The sequence below is a fragment of the Coturnix japonica genome, chromosome 7, assembly GCF_001577835.2.
Source record: "Coturnix japonica isolate 7356 chromosome 7, Coturnix japonica 2.1, whole genome shotgun sequence".
In the NCBI taxonomy this organism is placed as follows: domain Eukaryota; kingdom Metazoa; phylum Chordata; class Aves; order Galliformes; family Phasianidae; genus Coturnix; species Coturnix japonica.
Genome location: NC_029522.1, coordinates 12,318,159 through 12,337,388, shown reverse-complemented (window position 1 = coordinate 12,337,388; position 19,230 = coordinate 12,318,159). Strand labels below are relative to the sequence as shown.

At 36.1% G+C, this 19,230-nt stretch overlaps 1 protein-coding gene across 9 annotated transcripts in view; it reads right to left on the bottom strand.

Annotated features, from left to right (window-relative positions):
* PDE1A (phosphodiesterase 1A) overlaps positions 1 to 19,230 on the bottom strand; it is a 191,838-nt gene that overhangs the window by 60,360 nt on the left and 112,248 nt on the right. The window contains exon 1 of one of the 9 annotated variants that reach the window (XM_015868298.2): positions 6,121 to 6,396. The exons of the other annotated variants lie outside the window; for them this stretch is intronic. Coding sequence (XP_015723784.1) covers positions 6,121 to 6,176 — 56 coding nt within the window. The 5' untranslated portion in view covers positions 6,177 to 6,396. Of the gene's footprint in view, positions 1 to 6,120; positions 6,397 to 19,230 lie in introns of those variants that run through there. 9 annotated transcript variants of the gene reach the window in all.

Sequence of the window (19,230 nt, the reverse complement as noted above, 5' to 3'; positions counted from 1 at the left end):
GTAATAAAGAGACCTAAGCCTAGCTCTTAAACATTTAAGGCAAAAGGGAAAATCTGCATCCTTTTTAGGAAACCTGTGCTGAAATACCTGATAAATTAACTGAGAGAATGCAGAAAAGACAGGTTAAAGCCCTTTTCTGTTATAGACAGCCAAGAAATATGAATGAAATGTGAACAAGCCAGAGTGTAGACAGTGACATTCAACTCAGTAAGTAAAGCAGCAAAAATATTTAAGTAATTTTATGAAGAAACTTGCCCAAACCTCAATAATATGAACTAAAGTGAGAGTGCCAGAGCAGCTAACAGCTAAAAACATGGTCCACAGTATAACATTTGGAAGAATAGAGGACTACTTGCTATTAATCTTAAGTTTTTATTAGATTTAAAATTTGCTGTCTGACAAATGTGCTCTAGCTTTGCATAGATCAGCACATATCTTAAAATTCTGCCAGTATTCTGTAGCTGGATACATGGTAATGCATTTTACATGAAGAAGAAATGAAACTAAAATTAATACAATAATTTCCCTCCTGTAGATCCTGGATCAGGTATTAAAGAAAAGCAATTGTATTACTGTGAGTCAGATTGAATGTGAAGTTAATCCATGGAGTCATTTAAAGTATATTTTCCGTAAAATATCAGATTTCTATTCTAGTTTTCAAAATGTACTAGTACATAAGTACTTGTTTAAGCTTTTCATTTACTATGATTACTATTTTGAGGCCATGCCAACAGCGTTTTGTTCAAAATTTAATCCAGAATAGTAAATCTCAGACTCTACTATAAAATACCAAAGCACTATAAAACAGCAAAGTTCAGACAGGAGCAACGTTACAAGAACAAACATAAAACAATAGAATAAGACATTCCTATGGTACAAAGAAATCAACCTTTTCAAAACTTACCTTGCTAAATAACAACTCCAGAAAATTATTAATCAGAAGACATAATAATTTTGTGATAATAGAATTGGAGAGGTTTACTCAGCCAGAGCTATTTTGCTAGAATTTGCTAGAATTTGATATATTTAACCGGGAAAAAAAAAAAAAAAAGAGAGAAATATTGGCACCTCAACCACAAACATGATTACAGAAGTGACATAAAAATTTACTAAACTTTCATGACTCCTTTAGTGCTATCTAGCTGTCTGACATGGATCTCTATTTTTGTGGCAGGAGAAATTAATTCCTCCCAGAGGAAGAATACTTATACATGCAAATCTATATCTGAATATAAATCAAAGTGAGCCCCAAAATCTGACAACATAAAACAATGGGAATAATTTTTCTGAGGACGATTTGAGAGTGCTGCCCTTGTGGTTTACCATCTGTGGTTTCAACCGTCCTGTCACTTTTAGGATGAAAATGCAGGCTGAAGTTCTTTTTCAACACACATTAACCTCACAAGCCTAGCTGCACTGTGTAAAGACCTTTTTCTTTCAAAAGCCTATGAAAGGTGCTGAGTAAAGCAATTCAGATTCATTTAAAACATCAATACTCTGATCAATTTTGCACCAAAACATACAAAAACGAGAACAAAGATTACAGCAATAAGGCCTATATATTTTCCCCTGCTTTTCCATTAGTCTTTCCACTCGATTCATTTACAAGACTCACCAGAAACACTTCAGTTCCATGAATGCAAAACATTATACGTAATATTGGATTGAAATAGTAAATCTTGCAGTATTTCTACTTTTCTTTCCAAACCTCACAAAGAATTTGAGAAGGAATCTGTTGGAATTAGAGCTGTGCTGGTGCCCTGCAGACCCAAAGCAACAGTGAGTGAAGTAATCTTGGTGTCAGCAGGTGGGACTTGTTAGCTCTTCCACATAGGGCAGTAGGATTCGCCATGCTAGTATTTCCCAAACATGCAAGTACCAAACTGTCTTGTGCTATATCCACACCAACACACCCAGACTACTGCAACTCACTGACAACAGTCATTCATTTAGTCTCAGCTGCTCTTGCTGCATATGAGGATCCAACTTGCTCAGAATGGTTTCTGATCTAGCCTCTTTAGAGCTGCAAATTATCAGCTGTGTATATGGCAGAATGATTTTTAACTGGCTTGAAATATTCCAAGAGGAAAACAAAATAATTACTTGATATTCAAAACCATTAATGAACACCATTTAACTTCACCACATTTCTACTAGCAGTGAACTTAATTATGTCAGAAATGATGAAATTTTGGTGTCTTTTAAGCAATCCAAAATGTCCTTCCTTTGATGGTGCTGGAATAAATACTACCTTGACCATCGCAAAGTTTTTCAGTAGCATCCCTTATAACACTGTAAATTTAATTTAATTTAAATTTAATTTCCAAGGCCTAGGTCTGCCTTGGAAATCATGGTGTGATTTTTTCTGCAGAATTGCTCCAGTGTTTTCTTGTGATGAATAATGCAGTTTTTGAGTTGCCTTTCTGAGTCTTGTCAGCACTTCCCAATCCCACATTTGTAAAACTGTGGCACTTTTCCAAAACATATTGTCTCATAAATCTTCTTTAACCAGAAAAATCTTGAAACAGTATTTTGCAGACCTACATCAGTGAATGAACATGGAAACTTTTCTTTACAAGTAGGATTATAGGAGCACTATAAAACTCAGTTAAGAGGTTTTAAAGACCTTGCAGAGAATTTAAAAAGAAACTAAGATAAATACATAATGAAAATCCTATTCAGTGTCTACAGAAACACTGTTTAGTGGACCTGTCATTGCATTTAACTATCTGCTCATAATTATTAAGAAGATAAACACCGTTGTAAGATGGGTTCATTTTCATGCCTTTCCTCTACTAATGCCTTTCCTCTACTAATGAAAATATAACCCTGCAGTTTCTCTGCTGTTGGATCAGACAGCATAACTGTGTGATCTACCAGATAATTTACTAGTGCCCTCCTACAGAAGTAGGCTGTTTTTATGTAGCTGCTAGATTTAGCAGTCATTCTGAAAATTGAAAGGAGAATGCTTTAATTTGTGCTAAGTGCAGCAAGTCAATCGGTTACAGTGGTTCTCCTAAGGTTGCGTTTTCTATTCCAAATTCAGATTGGACATAATCTCAATATTTAACTTTTGTACTTAATGCCACAGGAATTCATAGCACTTCACATAGTAAACAAAAGCACAAGAACTTGCTCAGAACTTTCACGTGTTTCACAATTAGTTATTTCTGAATAAGTTTTTTTTCTTGTTTATCGAGTAGGCTATAAGCATGGACCTTTTTCTCAAGCAAAATGTTACTGAAAGTGATACAGTGTAAGAAGTGCTTTTGGTTTAGAATAATTAGCATTTTCATACAAAAAGCAGGCCTCTATTTTGTCAAAACATTATCATAAGTAAAATACAGAATGCTGGAAGCATTTTGCAGTCACTGCTTTTTTTCTGCATGTTCACACTGGTACAGGACAGAACAGCTTTATGTCTTCAGCAGCTCACTCTCATGCACCAGCCTCTGGGCCATCTGATAAGGACTGTTCTGCTCCTCTAAATCAGTACGCACATTAGGACCTTTGCTTAGCTGACGTAAGTTTTTATCGGCCAATTCCAGAACATCTCTTTTATCAGAGGAACTCTCAGCAGTCCAGCAACAAACAGTCTGGTCCCAGTTCCCACATCTTATGTTCCTTTTTGCTCATGACCACTCAGACTAGGACACCAGGATAGAGTAGGAATTTCCAGCTATGAAAATGAGCATCTTAATTTACAATTCCATACTTTGTTCATGCACTCACAGAAGGAAAGTGACTGTATTTTTTTTCAGAGGGGAGCAGGTGGCAAAGTAGAGTCTAAAGATTCACAAGGGAAATAAATGAACCTATTAAGCTCCCATCCATGTTCATTTTAACTAAAATATATTTTCTCCTATAACCAATGAGTTAATAACAGCATGATTTTAAATGGCCGTGGAAGTGTTGTCAACTCTAGCAAAATGTGCCAAATTCTTCATTTTAGACTAAAACTGTTTCATATGACCTATTCACACACACACATATATATATATTGTAACTATATTACATAAGCCAATTTCCAGTAGAATAAAGTAAAAACATCCACTGGAATCAAGACTGAATCTCATGATCCAGTTCAATCAGCAGAGCCAGGCAGATTGGACTGTAACAGTCACTCTTTAGAAGAGTAGGAAATGCATCTTGTGCAAAAGTATCTAATCAATTTTTTGCTCACCTCAACAGATTTGGGTTTCCACATACTGAACTTTTTTTGCCAGAACTGCAATAGTTAGAAGGTTTTGATCACATGCTACACATGTATGTGTTGTTGACGAATCTTCACAGCAGGCATATGGGATGGATTTTAAAAAGTAAAGATTCTGGAAGACTGAAGTGTACCCTACCTACTTTGCAGAAAACTTTTAAATTTCCTAAAAGCACAATGTAGGTTTTTGTTCTGTTCAGTCACTTTTGACAGAATGACAGGAAATTTTAGATTCAGCTCTTTGTCTCTAGAAAGACACTCATCAACTGAGAATACATTCTATTTAACCAAATCATAACTGGTCTAACACCAAAAAAATTCACCAAACTTTCACTTATCAGTACATATAGCTGTCCATTAATGCCAGCTGGAGAGAGGTCATGGAGCTGAAAACATCCAAGGACCTGTTCAGGCCAAAAAAACAAAAAATGAAGGAACACAGCTGCCATGGTAAGTGTATATTTTTCTTTGCATCTCTTTTCTTAGAGATGTATTTCCACACACCACTGTAAAGGAAACATTTCCAAGGAACCACATATACCTGATGTGCTGAAGAACTGGCTTCCTCCCATGACCAAACAAACAGTGCCAAAAGCAGCTCTGCTGCCTGTAGCTTTTGTAACTATGTCAAAGGAAAGGAGCCAATCTTTGGAGTAAGTCGTGCTGTCCTCAGGTTCAAGGTTTGGCACAAGTTTCAGCTCTAATATCATGTTAAAAATTCAACTATCCAATTATTAAGAATATAGTTTAATCACAATTTTGAAAGTATTAATAAAATGTATAATCAACATCAGATATGGTAAAGACAAAAAAGCAACATTCATAATAAAAGTACAACATAACACAAATGCCACTAATACCCATTTCAAACAAAAAATAAAAATGATTCATAAGAGAAAAGTCCTTGCTGTACTGATTTTGCTCTAAGACCTCAGCATTTATAACCATGCAGCTAGTTCAGTGTGCAACATTTACACAAAGGAATCCTGATGGGAATGCTTTATGCCTGTTGCTCTCTGAAACAGGAGGAAAAGGAATAAAGGCAAATAACTATGGAGAGGATTAAAGACCAGCTACATGTTCACAGAATACACAAGACAACCTTTCCATTTCCATCAGCCAAAAAACACATCAACCTCTAAAAAGCCAGTGCATATAAATAATGTAGCTGCTTAGGTCATCTGTAAAGCTTTCTATACAGCAAAGAATTGAATTATGGTTTCCTGTTCCGTTATTTGTTGTCTTTGGTCAGTACCCAGGTGCATGGAAAAGTTTTCAAAGTAATGTTTATCACTAAAAAAGAAAATTCTTGAGAGCTACAAACTAGCTAGCTTCTTTAGCAGGAAAAGGAGGATTTGCTTAATGTTATTCTGGCACACAAAACATAAATCTGGTCTCAGAAAGAGCTGCTATATAGTCCAGGCTTTTGTTTCCTTCACAAATTTCACACTATCAGAACTGACAGAAGATTTTACAAGCTCTAAAGTGCAAAGCCTTCTGCATAAATATACATGTTCATTTTTAGTTATTAGCTCTGCAAGTTGTGTGGCTTTTCTCATATGATATTGTGAACAAGACAAATTTACATGCTCTATCATTTATCAAAGTTCCCTTCAAGAACAGCTGCTGCATAGCCGGGCTGGAGAGCTGGAGAGCTTTGTCATGTACCTTTTACCCACAACAGTTAAAAATTAGGTGGATAAGCAGTTCCATTAACATCAAGAGTGAGAGGATGTAATTAAAGGATTGCACAAGTTGGCCTCAGAACAAAACAAAATACCCAGGATCCTAATTTCTGATCAGTCATCTTATACATCATATATACATTATGCCCAGAAACAGGAGGCTTAAACCCATTACCAAATGCAGGCATTTAGTGCCCTTTGAGAAGCCCTGGAGTATCTCACCTGGTCCCCAGCTGCTGCTCCAGAAGAGCGCAGGTGTCCTGCAGGTCCTGTGTCATATCTGCCAGCCCTGGGTGGTGTCCCAGGCACCTGTGGGTGCCTCAGATGGCACTAGATGCCTGTGTCTGAGCGACTGATTCCCGCCTAGGCTGTCATTTCTTTACAGGTTAAGCAGATAGATGCTCCTTCAGACAGAAGATATTCAGTTCAGAAATTACTGAAATCTACTTGAAGACAAACAGGAGAAGGGTTACATTTCTTCAGAGACAGAGAGTGTGTGGGATGGTGCTACTGCAGTATGACATAAAAAGCTGATCTCGTACATGTGTTGTGAGCAGAACAGGAAAAAAAAAAAAAAAAAAGCCAGAGAGACGGAGACAGGAAAAGCGCATATATACTGCAGTGTTCTGAGATGTTAGAAACACAGTTACCCTCCGTTTTGCATGATTTTTCACCTCTTGCAATTAATTATATACTTGGTTAACCACGTAGGCCCTATTTGTTATCATGTCCAGGTTTTAACTCACTTCTCAGACAAGCAAGACTCCCTTCTGACCCATAAAGGAAACTAATATATATTGTTACACAAAATCCTTTCTATACCAACACCACTGTATTAAAGGAGCTTTGATTATAACTGTTTCCACTCTTGAGCAGTTAATGTGCTGGCCTTAAGATAAATGGGAACCCCAACCTATTTGATAAAATATTTGGCAAATCTTCTCTTCTGAGATGAGCTGTGCTCTGCCATCTAAGCTTGGGCTCTGTGCTCATAATCCAGTTTATTAGTTACTAGATCTGCCTACTCAGTTACCCAGGGAACACACAAGTGCTCCAATGCAAGCAGCTCCCTTCTCCCCCCCCCACACTGTCTCCCAGCACTAATCTCCTTCCACTACTCCCCATCCCTCTGAGCTGAGGACACACACTGTTCTTCCCTGGGAAGAGACTGGCTGAGATTTTTCTCCCCTCGTTCTGTTCTGTGAGACCAAACCTGCCCCAAGGAGCACAGCTCACATGCTGCTTCAGCAGCGACACACCACAATGCAGGCCTCCTCCTGGGGGCTGCACATTTGACCTCCAAATCCCTTTCAGATAGTTTTGTGTGAGGATGATGAAGGAACTAAAGGATGAAAGTGCTTAAAAGCATCATTTATCTTAGATACATTTGTGAAAATGACAGCTTCTTGGAGAACAGCTCAACACTCTATTCAGCTTTAATACATATACATAGTTTACCATATTCTGCCATTTTCTAGGCTTTATGACTATACATGAGATAAACTTTAATTCACAAACCAAGAACAGTTTCAGAGATTTTTAAAATTCACAAGTAGCTTATATATGTTTATGTAAAAGTAATGATCAGAGAAGAGGAATTGGTAGCTGACAATAAGAAATTGAATTCCTGACAAAATGGACACTGACCAGAATGTTCTGGCTGGATTTACCAAGTCTGCATCTTATGCATTTTCCCTTCTCACAAAGGCTGTGGAGAGTTTAATGAGTTTAGCTGACAAGAGTTAAATATCTTAGCTCTCAGGGTCTTCAATCTCTCACCTAAACAAAATTATCAAATATAATTTATGCACCATAAGCCAATAAGGGGAATTTACTAAACCGATGAAGCGTCCCTTTTCCAGGCTCTTTCTGTCTGTAGAATTTACAGATATGTCAACAGTCTCATATTTGCCATGATCATAGTACACATATCATCCCTAAAAGGGTGATAAATACTACTTGTGATTTGTTTAGTTTTATGACGTTCTGGAAATACAATCCAAGTTTATGAATGCAATCATACAAGTGTGAATGGATTAATGGTCACTGCACCCACTAATCTTTTACATAAACTACTGGTATATTTTTCTTTTCTAAAAGAAAACATTTGTCAATACAATGCCACTTCATCCATTACAAACTAGAAAATGAATGTGCTGGGGCCACGTACAACTCCTGTGCAATGCATGCAAGTAATTAAATCAGTATCTTTATGTGTTCACATTTGGACATTATTTGTTTCTCCAGATTCATATTAAAGAAGATGGCAGTTCTGTTCTTTTCCCACTATTCACTCAACACTGCTCAATAACCACCTTATACTGCTGCAGCAAGCTTCCAGCTGCTAGCAGTTCTTTGACTTTGGTTCTGACCTATGGCACTACTATTGCTGTATAGAAGCTCTCTGCTAAAAAGTCTTAGACAACTTTATAGTTACTCATAAAAGTAATATAAATAAACACATCCTTCTATCTCTCTACATAACCCACTCTGCAAAAATCAGACTTTTTACTTTTTATGGAGCCATCAAGGCACATGCAGGAAAATACTGCCCTGGCAACAATTCAGAGACTTGTATCAGCTCCTGTAAGAGGCAACTGGCCCTCTCACACTGCTTTTCCACTTAAAGACATCAGGAAAGCACCAGCTTCAGGCACAGCATTTGGAACAGTAGAGACCTTAACAGTGGTGTCCTAAAGTTGGGACAGAAGTAAGCTTAGTCCATGCTTCTGAGAAGACTTGAATTAGCACTACTGAAATTCTATAATTGTAGTATTTACAGTTTTCCAAAGGAAAGAAGTACTGTGTGTTGAATCAGAAGGCCTTGTTTGTGAACAATGGAAAATACTACTAAACTGTACTTTTCAAACAGTGCCAGCTATTTTGCTACAGAATTACACAGCATACCATATCACGTCACTAGAGACCAAAATAAAACCTTCCCAGAAACCCAAGTGCCCTATAATACTAATTTTAAGAGATTCCAAAGTTATTCCAAGCAAATGGCTTTATCTAAATTTGGCTATTATTTCCTATAGTCAAACTGATTTTGAGCAAGGCTGCTTGTTTTGTATAAACATAGGAAACGACACAGAACTATGTTTTCTCTCTGTGCACCATATGAACTGTATCTCACAGAATGTCAGCTGAAATGAAGAGCAGAACTGAAGGTTAGGAGAGAAACCTTCACTTATGATTCTCCCTTAGCACCAATTACACGAAGTAATTACATAAAAGGCTGCTTATCCCCTCAGTGACATCTAAGGAACATTTTCCATAGAAATATCTGAATGCCTTTCTAGAGGTTATAAAGTCATTTGTCAGCTGTAAAACCAAACCTTCAGTTGTATGATATACTTCAGAGGTCTCTGTGCTGAAAAAGACCCAGACAAGTTCAAACAGTTCCACTTCTCTATCAGGGCATAGCCGCAAGTCTTACATGTTTATTTTGTTACAGTTTTGCACATGCTTTTGTTGCTACCAGCATTACCAAATTGTAGTCATAATTATCAGGCGTCAAAATAGAAGAAAAAGAAGGAGAGGAAAAAAAAATAAAATAAAAAAAAAAAAAAAAACAGCAGCGAAGTATAACAGAGGTAAAATTGCATGGAAGGTTTCTGCTCCCTCGCCATTCCTGACTATTTTATATGGAAAAATTGAAAAGATCACAGTCTTATCCAGCTATTGTCTGACACAGGAGTAACTGCCATTGTTTAATTAACAGTGCAGCGTAATAGTGAAGTGCACTGCTACTTCTTATATTATTTTTGGTAAGAGGTGCATTTATTCATTTACTGTGATCAAGTCTGTTGAGTTGTTTAGAAAACAGCTGAACTCAGCATACATGAGCACAGGTCAATTGCAAATGCCTGGAAGTGCTGACGACTCAGATTCCCAACAGAGGAATCCCCTTCAAGGTCAGCGACAATCATGCCCTGCAAATTCACCAGCTAGAAGTGTTTTATCATAAGTTAAAATGACAGTGAGATTAAGAGGGGAAAAAAAAAAAAAACAATAAAAAACTACTGACCATATCTTGTACTAACCAAGAAAAGACATCCCGTGTATGAGAAAAGTTCCTCCTTCTCATATTCACATCACATAATATTTATATAACTTGCTTTGTTTTCTTTTAAGTCAGGAGATACATTATGTCCAGATGTCAATTGTTAAAAATTCTGTCCTAGGCTGAAAAGTCAAAATAAAACCTAATCCTACAACTTTTGACATTTCCAGCATGGACAGCTTGTTCATTAAAGCAGAATCTGACTCAATGATTTTCAAATAGAAAGACATAAGCAAATTATCAGCTTGGTTTTACCTTTCAAAATCATTTATGGTAAAGTGGAATGCAGTGAATAAACAGAAACATTTATTTTGATGAAAATATAGAGATTTAAGTTGTTTAGCACTTGAAGAACAGTCTAAAATTTTATGGAGATTGTCAAACCTTATTTTCTAATTTTCCAAAAGCAAAAGTGCAAAAGCTTAAATCACTTAAATCACCATCACCACATGCTCACACATAAAACATGTTTTGAGGGAAAAAAAAAACCAACACAATAATTTGGAGAAATTTCTCATAAAAACAGAGATCTATCTATTAAAGAAATACTTTCAGAAGAAATCTACAGTCAATTTGTCATGAGTTCTTTGATGAATACGATCAAATAGAAATAACTGATCTTCATTTATAGCCTGCATATTACTCTGCTCTGCCATCACCCAAAATGACCTTAGCAAACAGTTGCTCTCTTGTCAATAAAATCTAAATAGCTGCTTCCATTTGGACCCAACCCAATTAAAATTTTTACTAAAAAATTTCGCTGCCCTACCAATTTTGGTTAATTCACACTTAGAGAAAGGGGTTTTCCTAACATCTCAGAATATCATCTTCACATACTTACTTGCATTGTATATTCAGTCTTGAGAAGAAGAAAGTATTCCATATATATGTAGTAATGAGGGGCTCTTCACATTCTGTAATAAATACATGTTTAAGAGTTTCTGTGTTGCATAGCTACAGCCAGTAGGTAATCTAAGCTTTCCTAATCTATTTTCCTCTTTTCAATTGGAAATTTTCCAAAAACAATTCTATTAAAAGAGCTTGAATCATAGAGCATCTTGATTGGAAACTAAACAAGCAAATGACTGTATGGAGTTCTATCCATAGATTTCTATCATTGTAACAAAGTACTTAATTGATTTATTAACTTACTACTTCTGTTTATCAATGTTGCGAATTTGTATAATTTGTATTTTGGCTGTGCTAAAATGTTAAGATACCAAGTGGAAAAGACTTACAGTATGAGGTTTTATTTGGTGGAATAAATTTTCATAGCACTTTCTGTCCAAGGATATTGTGGCAGTCTATAAACAAGTTGAGAATTACACATCAAATTTTTATCTCTGTTCTACAAATAGGGGTACTGAGGAACATGAGAAGCTAGGTGCCAGGGGTCGTGGGAAATAACACACAATTATCTTGGCTCATAGGCTTATTCTTTGCCACTTTGTGCCATGTGTTCCTCCTGCATGGTATGCCACCCAAAACTGCATTCTGAAGAAATTGCAGTGATTGATTCCTGGAAACCACCTGCCTATTCAGGCCTACTTTTTACATAAAGATCAAAATGCTTTCTACAGATTCCATTACTGGTGTTTGCATTCCAGTTTTAAAGTCACCTTTCTGCCATAATCAGAAGAGTTCTCTCAGTTTGCTGGACTTAACACTCCAGCTTAAAAATAAATAAATAAATAGTTTTAGAGGGGTTGACTGTGCCAGACATATTTCATTTACTTGGATATGACTGGTTGCATTCAGAGTAGCTGCAGCCTTTCAGATACAGTTGCAAGATTATATAAACCTGCAAACTTTTAGCTACCCTGTTATATGTCTCTGAAACACACAGAAATATAGTGCAAAACCCAGTGAACTTTCAGAACCCATGCCTCAGAGGACTGTCTTTTTTCTTTTTTCAACATAGCTGTTCCTTCTCACAGTCCTCTAAAAGATAGTTGGCTGTTTTAAATCTTCACAGTTCTGACATTTTCAGAAACTGTAAGGTTGAGCAGAAATGGAAGGATAGATCTTATAAGTAAAAAAAGGTTTTTTCCTACTTACTTTACCACAAGACACCAGCACTAAGCTACTATGATACCAATTTGCTGCCATTGTAGCTGGTGCACCCAAGTGACAGCACCATCAAGACTCAGATGAAGCTTCATAACAGAATGGTGGTTATAAAGCTTAATTCTTCTTGGTTTTATACTTAACTATTAGAGACCTGAACAGAGTTGCTGACATTAATTGCAAGGTCACATCAATTACACACACTTCCCGTATATTGAATGGCATGTTTTGCAACAAACATTAAGAAGTTATTTTCCTGCTAACTCAGCAGTAAGCAGAGAAGGGTTTTTTGTACCTTCTGGTATGTTACAGAGCCTTTACTAGTGATTCTCAGCTCTCTTTAAGTGTATAGGACTGAAAATTACAGGTTGGATGGGACCTCATTATGTCCAATGTCCTTCTAAAAAGCACATTTAGCCACAAGATCAGTCAATTTTCTATTCATACATAGGCAAAAGGAAACTTACCAGAACATAGCAGAACTGTTGCAATACAATCTATCCATTATATTTGCAAGTAAGTAACTTACTTGCTGAAGAGATTACAAAAGTAACGATTAACAAAAAAAAAAAGATTGCTCCTCACAAATTAATTTGAAAGCTATGAAGTGCCATAATCCTATCAGAAACTCTAATATACAAACATCCAGTATTTTACAGTACTAAAAAACAAAATAGGTAAGCCTATCTGTTACAAATTCATGAAGTCAGTCTTCCACTGTGTGAAAATTACCCTTATATTCTTTCCTAATTTTTAAAGACAGATGATCCTAGAATGCCAGAAGCCATAATCAGCCTGACAAAAAGTATCACTTTTCAGTTGCATCATATTCAAAATCCTTATGAGGTGACACTTCAGTTGTTAACAAATTTCTGGAGCTAATGATAATTCTGATATTATTAAATTCAAATCACACCCATAAAAGCTGTGGTTATTTGAATATAGTCACACACACAGGCCTAGAGTAGAGACTGTCTTTGTTTTAAAGTGATATTTAGCTGTGTAACTCAGTGCTACTCTATGATATCAAAATGATCTTTTTTCCCATTAGAAAAATAAGCAAGACTAACAAGATTTTTCATCTGTAAATAATTTCATAATTGGTTTACATTCTGGAGTAATAATGCTTCATGTTTCATTTTTCTCCAAGGTACATAAAAATAATAACCTTATTTAGTTTAAAGGTAAATATTTCAGTATCATTAAATGATAGATAACCTATTGTTCTTCAACTTCCTTTTCTAAATTTCCATTATATAATGATTGAATTCCTGTCACCAGTTCTACTGCTCCTTAGTAAATAGTAATACTAGAGCACAGTTACTCCTTTTTATTCACCAGGTACTTAAGGAGTTTGCCATGTTTTGGGTTACTTTTGAGATATTCTGACATGCATCAGTGCCAACATTTACTTTCATAATATAAGAGGCTATGCAGAAATAAAATTGCTTTGAAAGCCACTGGGACCAAGGCCATGTGTTACAGCAAAACTTCTAGGACAGGAAGACCCTGTTTGCTGCTCAAGAGGACACAAACAGTTCTACATCAGCAAACTAACGGATGGTGTTTCCCGTGTCCAATATTTACACTTCTATTACTTATTTACTATGAACCAAAAGCGTCCTCAAAACATATCATTTAATATGTGTACTTTGATTTTAGTGCTTACATGCCAACAATAGAAACTCCAGTCAATGGTACTGATGAAGAAACTAATTATTTAGCAACATTTTCTTTTGGAATGTCTCCCACTTTTTGTTTTTGTTTTTTTACAACCAAACCTTTTCCCCATCTTTAAATGAAGTCCACAGAATTGAATTGAAATATGTATCAGATTCCACACAAACTTGAAAAGTTTTTGTACCTCAGATATGGTATTTCTCACATCATTTAAGAACTGCTATGATAACTGATTATCCAAAGTCATCTTCTGCCATGCACTTGAAAGAAACTCCAGCCACTGGTAAAGGTCCATTAATGCCACTAGTGGAAGAAATAGCTTCTCAAACTTAGAAGTCACCATGTGCCTTAGGAGGAGCAGCTGAAACACATATAAGCAGATCTCCCTGGCTTTATTTCCTCTCATTCAGTACACACAGATGTTAAACATGTTTTATGGCCTATTATGCCAGAAGTCTGTATTGCTTCATTGAAAAGTTCTAATGTCTGATTGCCAAATGTACAACTTGAATTCATAAATGTTGTTTCTGATGTGTAAATCAAATCAGTTATCAGCAAAAGAAAGAATTTGTCCTTCAATCAGTAGACTATTTAAACCACGTGTGCAGCTCCAAAGTCATTACCAGCCCTCTGAGGTCAACAGGCTGCTTTCATTTATAAACTTAACAGATTTGAGTGTCAGAGCAGATATCATCTGAGCTTTCCTTGCTCAGATTGCACAAACTTCTAGAGCTGCTTTTGGTCAATATCATCAATTCTTTTCCAATTCACTTTCCTCCACAGTTTTCAAGCAGAGATTAAAAAAAATGGATTTCTGGGTTTACTTCCTGCAGGTCCCTGGTAGGTAGGAGCAGAGGAACAGAGGACCTATAGGTCACAGACTACAAAGCACATGGCTGCAACCCAGACACACAAATCTGGGGGCATGCTGCGAGATCTTTGCAGAAAATCTTTTTTACTTGCCATGACATTTTATCTTTCACTATATCTCCAAATGAAATTAACAGCTTGACATATTAAGGCATTGATTTTGAGAGCCACTCAATTAAAAAAAAAAGATTAAAAAATAATGGTATATCACAATTTACATCCCTTTCTGATCATTCAAATCTCATGCTGCAACTCTATTCTTATGCTATATATTATTCTGAATTCGATCAGGGGAACTACATGCAGATTATGAACTATTTAAAATTCTTCAGTCTTTTTCACAACAAGGTTTCATAAGCTTCATTTCAAAAACTTCAGTGTTTAAATTTCAGTGATTTATGCTTTGTGGTACAATGGAATTTACTTAATTGTTATGGGCTTTTAAAAAAAACTTTTTATTACTACAAAAGAAATAGTGAGGATTTCTCAACACAGTGCTATGCTTTACTTCTCTCAGCTGTTGGTGGTACAGCATTAGAAGATAAAGCCTCCCACCAATATTCCATTATATTTTGTTGCCATGGGACAGATGGCAGCAGAGGGGGCAGCCAGACAAAGCACCATCTGACATGGAAGTGCATATGAAACAAAGGTGTGTCACTGAAATCCTTCTTGGGGAAAAAATGGCACCTATTGACATTTATCAATACTAGCTGAAAGTTTATGGAGACCAAACAGTGGATGTGAACACAGTGAGATGTTAGGTAGTGTGTTTCAGCAATAGCAAAGAACAATATGAAAGACAATCTATGTTCTGAACAGCCATGCACAACTCCCACAACACAAAAGGAAGAGGGTTTCAATCAGTTTATTCATGTGAATAGGCTGCCAGCGGTGACTACTCTGAACCATAGTGCTTTGTAGCTGAGAAATAGCTCAAGTTATTGTGCTCTTTGTATCTGTTTTAATTTCCATGGAAATAAATAGGAGGCATTGGTTCTGGAGCAATCCACATACATGCCTTCAAAAGGCATTATTTAAAGAATTGACTACAGCATACTATATTTAAGAAAGTTTTGATTTGTTGGTTTTTATTTTGGTTTTTTTTGGGGGGTTTTTTTTTGTGGTTTTTTTTTTTTGTGTGTGTGTGTGTGTGTGTGCGTGTTTTTTAAATAAAATTTCCTTAGGAAGAATATAAAACCAATTTAATCATTATGCAAACCGGATTTCTACTAGAAAGCTTACTTTTTTAAGATGCTCTGAAAGCAATGCCTTCTATTTATTTCCATATAGAACTATGATACAAAAAGTAACATCATTTTATAGAGCAAATTCCCATCCACAAAACACTATTTTTCAACAGTCATCACCATTAACTATGCATGTTCACCATCAATGAAAAAAAGTCTGCATGCTGTGCTAAAGAAAATCGGTACTAGAGGACCCAACTGTTCAGAGTTACTGTTGCCACTGCTGAAATGCACCATCCACCACCTCACTGTTTACACATCCACCTCTTGGTCCCCATAAGTGTACAGCTTACGGTCCCTATAAATATTCAGGTGCCACAGCTGCTGACTCGTGACCAACCTGTTGTTCACCAGAACACCCAGGCTCTTCTGTGCAGGGCTCCTTCCCAGCAGGTCAAACTCTAACCTGTGCTGACCTGTGCAGTTATCCTCTCCAGGAGGATTCCACGCTTGTCTTTACTGAACCTCATAATGCTCCACTCCACCCAACTTACCATCCTGTCCAGGTCTAGTTAAATGGCAATTTAACAGTCTTCTAGTCACTCCTTCCCGTTTTGTATCATCATCAGACTCGCTGAGGGTGCACTCTATCCCTTAATCCAGGTCATCAATGAAGATCTTAAGCCAGTACTGACCACTGACAGGGGTCAGTAGTGCACCACTAGCTACAGGAGACCAGCTAGAATCTGTCACTGACCACAACACTGTGAGCTCTGCCAGTGAGCCAGTTCTCAATTCACTTCACTACCCACTCATTCTTCTTACACTTTCTAACACCTATAAGAATATTATGGGAAACAGTGGTGAAAGCCTTACCAAAGTCAAAGTAGACATGTTCCCTTCATCTACCTAGCCAGGTGTGATACTACAGAAGGCTATCAGATTTTCAAACATTATTTCCCCTGGTGAATCCATGTGTGTCTTTTAAAGGTAAAGTGCTATATTAGTTAACTAATATGAATCTGCCAGGATACAAATATACAAAACCCAAATCATCCCAGTATGTCAGTCTAGAAAGAATTAGTAAAAAAAAACAAACAAACAAACAAACAAAAACAAAACCAACACACAAAATACCATGAACAAAAGAAAAAATTGTGACGAAGGCAGCTATCAATCAGTCATTTGAATTTGCAGCTTTCCAGTAATTCAGAACATACTTTAAGAGAACAGCCTACTATTAACTGCAGAAGTACTGAACTATGAACCATGAAGCTTTTTTGGGTTATATAGGGACTGAACCAAGTAATCTCAATTGACTTGTTGATGAAGCATGAGTAGAACTTATGTAACTGGATTACCAGAAAGATCTGAATGCTAGAATACCTGGAAATATTTGTGGGTTTGTTTGGTTTTTTTAAACAAAAACTTAGCAATGGCAAAACATTACTGAAACTCAGTCTAAGTCATGTCAGAACAAAGGTTTAAAAGTTATTGCAAATGCACAGAAAATAACATTATGAAAAAAAACATAACATTGAAAGAACATTCTCATAACATTGGAAGAAAAGATAAGAGAACATATTTCATATCTATTTCAAAGAGAGATAAAAGAACACAATGCTGAGATATACTTAATGAGACCAAATAGCCATGCTAGGGCATCACTGAAAAGTTCCTATAATTCACCATCAACTACAACTTAGAAATGAAAGAGGGCTTTACATCTCATGACTTTGAGAAAAGAAAAACTGGAATTAAGTTTTACTACAGCCAAGTTACTGCTATAGAAAGCAGAAACTATTCAAAGTATTTGTCAGGAACTTGAAAGAGTCAATTAAAAATTAAAAGTTAAAAATAAGTATGGATTGGTTCACATATGACTAGACTGACAACATCTACAAAGACTTTCATATCACTGAAAATAAAAAAAAAAAAAAACAGTTATTCAGTATGAGATTCTCATATTAATAGTCTGAAATTAAACATGGAAAAACTGAGGCTGAATATCAGGAAAGCTTCCTGGCAATGGAACAAACTGGACTCCCAAGGGAAACAATGGAATCTACATCACTTCAAAGTTTTAAAACTAGACTAGACAACAACACTCCATGTAGTTTGGGGAATATTTTTGCACTGGCAAAAGAAATGGCTGCATGACTTGATACTGGTAGGTCATTGCCATCTCTGGTTTCCATAATTCCGCAAGAAAATGCATAACCCCTGCAATAGCACAGACAAATAATTTATCTGTCTGTTTTCACAAACATTAGCAAAAATCAGAGGCAGTCACATTTCCTAAGAAAGAACCTGACTTTAAAATATATTCAGCTATTCAAATCAAATTCACAAAAATTGATTCAATACATAAGGCAGAGTATGATTTTATTACTTGTTGTGTGCTGTAGTTTGATCATGTATTAAGAGCAAACAAAAACATAAGATTCTAGGTAAAGCAGAATAGTCTATATCCCACTGATTTGGTGTAGTTGTTTATAAGCTAACAATGCTGTCAAGGAGTACTGTTGTGTGTTTCATAAGTTTAAGTTGTTGGCATGGCAACTACAGCCAGACTATAGGTATCTTTTTCTCATTTACTGTCAAAAGAGATATTTTTAATAAAGGCAATGGGAAAATATTTTTAGTTTAAAGTTTAACTATCCTGTTAAATGTTTCCTCTTAATAATAGACCAAAACCTTTTAAAGCTTGAAACTCATTCCTTTCTGCACACGTCGTTTTCTTTACAAACAGAACATTTTATGTTTAGTGCCAATTACTGCTCTTGTTTAACTTTCATATAAACCCAGCTTACGTCAGCAAGAATGCACAGGTGTAACCATAACAGTAAAGCAGTAACTAGAAGTTGCTGTTAGGAATAAGCAGTACACCATGTACTAATATGCCAATAAACATAAAGATTGCCCCAATTAAGAAGGTTTTGACAAGTTGCATAGTTTGATAAACCCTTGCAGACCATGCTGTCAGGATTTAGTCTGAGTTGCCTACTAAGAAACAAATTTATCTCATGTGCCCAAAATGAAGGAAAAACAATGCCTGGAGCAGAGCTGTTCTGCCTGTTATTTATGTCACAAAGAAACAAAAGTGAATATTCATTTACTAGCAAATGGTTGTAGCATGGAAACATTTTGCTTTCCAAAATTAGGTGGCTGAATCAGAATTAGTTACAAAAACTGTCTGCTTTTTTGAGAAACAAATCTGAACCAGTAAAATATTTGAAGCGATATTCAGTAGCTAACATGAGAGAGGACTAGAGAGAAAACAAGTAATGTCACAGAAATACTTAAATACTTCACTTAAAAAAATGTTTAATGAGAAAAGTTGACATTCTGAGGACAATCCTAAGCAGTGCTGCTGCAGTATAGAAGCTTTGTACCTTTTAAACCTTATTTCATTCTGAGGTAATACTACTGATGGAAAAACTAACAGCAAGAAAATAC